The sequence below is a fragment of the Rhagoletis zephyria genome, unplaced genomic scaffold (assembly GCF_001687245.7).
Source record: "Rhagoletis zephyria isolate East Lansing unplaced genomic scaffold, Rhagoletis_zephyria_1.1 Rzeph_scaffold_01651, whole genome shotgun sequence".
Lineage (NCBI taxonomy): Eukaryota > Metazoa > Arthropoda > Insecta > Diptera > Tephritidae > Rhagoletis > Rhagoletis zephyria.
Window position 1 is genome coordinate 41875 of NW_016158735.1, and position 2063 is coordinate 43937.

The following is a 2063-nucleotide window of genomic DNA, read 5'->3' on the forward strand; positions in this document are numbered from 1 at the left end:
TCACCAGGAAAGGGGCGGCACTTGATTCACAGCTCCAGAACCCCGTCATCGGTCTGACGTGGAACTCCACAGTAGCATTGAGGTGAAAACTGAAATTATTTTAAATTCAGGACTTTGATAATAGCAAAGTTTTCCTCTGCTTAAGTCTAGGTAAAATTCCAAATTGTAATAAAAATACATATTTATTAAAAAAAATTTAAAACATACATACATGCGTCATTTTGGTTTCTAAGATTAAAACAAAAATTTATGAAATTGCAAAATCAAAAGAGATTAGTCTTCTAAAAAGTCACAAACTTATTTTTTAGAGGTTTATAAAACCAATTTCCAAACCAAAAGTATTTACTCTAATATATCAAGCACTAATTTGGCTTGCTGACAACAGGAACACCAGCTGCAACGGGTGCTTTTGTGGCACCTCCAACTGCTGGCACTTGGGTGACTGTGCTGGATAAACGATCGCTCGCTGTAGTCGTAGGCCCAGAAATTACCTCATTGACTGCACTTGAAACTTGACGTCTATCGCGTACCAACAAGACTTTCTTTTGCGTTTCACTGCCTATTCCACGCGCTGACAATGCTTGGGAGATCAGCAATTGTTTGGTTAAAGGCTTTGCATAGCGTGGCACTTTTACTTTAACCGCTTGTAAAGCAGGCTGACTAACTACTCCTACACCAGCTAGTCCTAATAGACGTATTTCACCAGGTAAAATGACGCGATATTCCTCTTCACTAGATTCAGACGATGCGGCTACTAAATATTGTATCTGGACACAGATGAATGCTGTAAGATAATTTAAAAAGTGATTATATTTTTCCTTGAAGTTAAGTAAACTGTAGCATTGTCCACTCACCTGTGGCGAAAATCATAAAGGTATTCATGTTTCTTGGTGTATGGGTGGCTTGCTTATGTCTGTTATTGCTTAAAGTTAACCTATTTTCACCGAAATTTGGTCGGAGCTATGGTACAAAAATAATACTAATTTTGCCGCTGATATCTGTAGTACTTATCGCGTTTGTCTGAAACTACCACAGCCACAGTCCAGTTGTGCTCCCTGTTTGGCAGCACATTACTCAATGACAGTTAAGAAGACAATTCCCTTCGGTTTTTAACCTTTCGCCGGCCATACCCTTATATCTCAGTGTACCTGTATGCACACATACATATTTACTCATTCCTTTACACCTTACTGAGAATCGCATCGTTAATTAATTTGTTTATTTAAAGTGCCTTATCAGTATCATCATGTCGCAATCGCATCATAGCTTCCGTTTGTTTGACTTTATTTCCAGTGTTTTTTTTTCTGCCCCTCCTTTGGGATGTAAAACGAAACATGTTTTTTGCCAGTAATACACTGATAAATATGGAACGATTTTGTCGGCACACACCCAGTTTGTATCCGAAAATTATCCAAATTGTCGAACGGCCGGTGGAAAACTAAAAATATTTGATAAATATGGAGGTAAGTTTTACGATTGTGCTGGTTTCTCTCTTACTTGGGAACACAATGTTTGAAAATAAATAAAAAAGGTTCATCGCACTCGATCAAATTCGTACCCAATCTGGTATTTATGACTACTATTTTAGTGGAATATAAAAGTAGGAACTGTTCGGCATATCAAATCTCTAATTTAGGCAAGATTCATTCGTGCCGCCAAGGAGAGGTTATTTCAATGGTTTTTGAATCAAATCTCCAAGCTGTTTGTCTGACTTTTGAGCTGCTTAACCACAAAATACCGGTAGCATTTTTGAAGTGTATGTCATTCAAATAGGAAGACTTGTATAGATTACGTCTCTTCTTCGGCCTTATAATAATAATAATAATAGATTGGCGCTTACACATATGTTAGTGTTTGGCCGAGCTTCTCCTCGAAAGGTAGTGACTTTTTGGAAGTTTCCTGAAAAAGTTTCACCAACCGTTTGCTGTTGTTCTACATACTGGTTCGGATTTTCAAGATTATTCAAAACAATTTGAGCCACTCGTTATTGATTCCTTTTGGGGCCGAAATTCTTGATACTTCCATCATACATGATATAGTGCCTTGACTAAGAGGCTGATAGC

The 2063-nt window shown here is 37.7% G+C and overlaps 1 protein-coding gene across 1 annotated transcript; it reads right to left on the minus strand.

Annotated features, from left to right (window-relative positions):
* Positions 1 to 221: 221 nt before the first annotated feature.
* Positions 222 to 1068, minus strand: LOC108364731 (uncharacterized). The gene is made up of 2 exons (XM_017618536.1): positions 855 to 1068; positions 222 to 784 (listed from the first exon to the last, which is right to left on the minus strand). The coding sequence occupies exons 1-2, from the start codon at positions 880 to 882 to the stop codon at positions 363 to 365; spliced, it is 450 nt and encodes a 149-aa protein (XP_017474025.1). The 5' UTR covers positions 883 to 1068; the 3' UTR covers positions 222 to 362.
* Between the last annotated feature and the right edge of the window lie 995 nt (positions 1069 to 2063).

Coding starts and splice junctions, on each gene's coding strand:
- LOC108364731 (XM_017618536.1), bottom strand. CDS start 882: ATGAATACCTTTATGATTTTCGCCACAG. Junction 785..854: donor CTTTATGATTTTCGCCACAG/GTGAGTGGACAA, acceptor ATTATCTTACAG/CATTCATCTGTGTCCAGATA.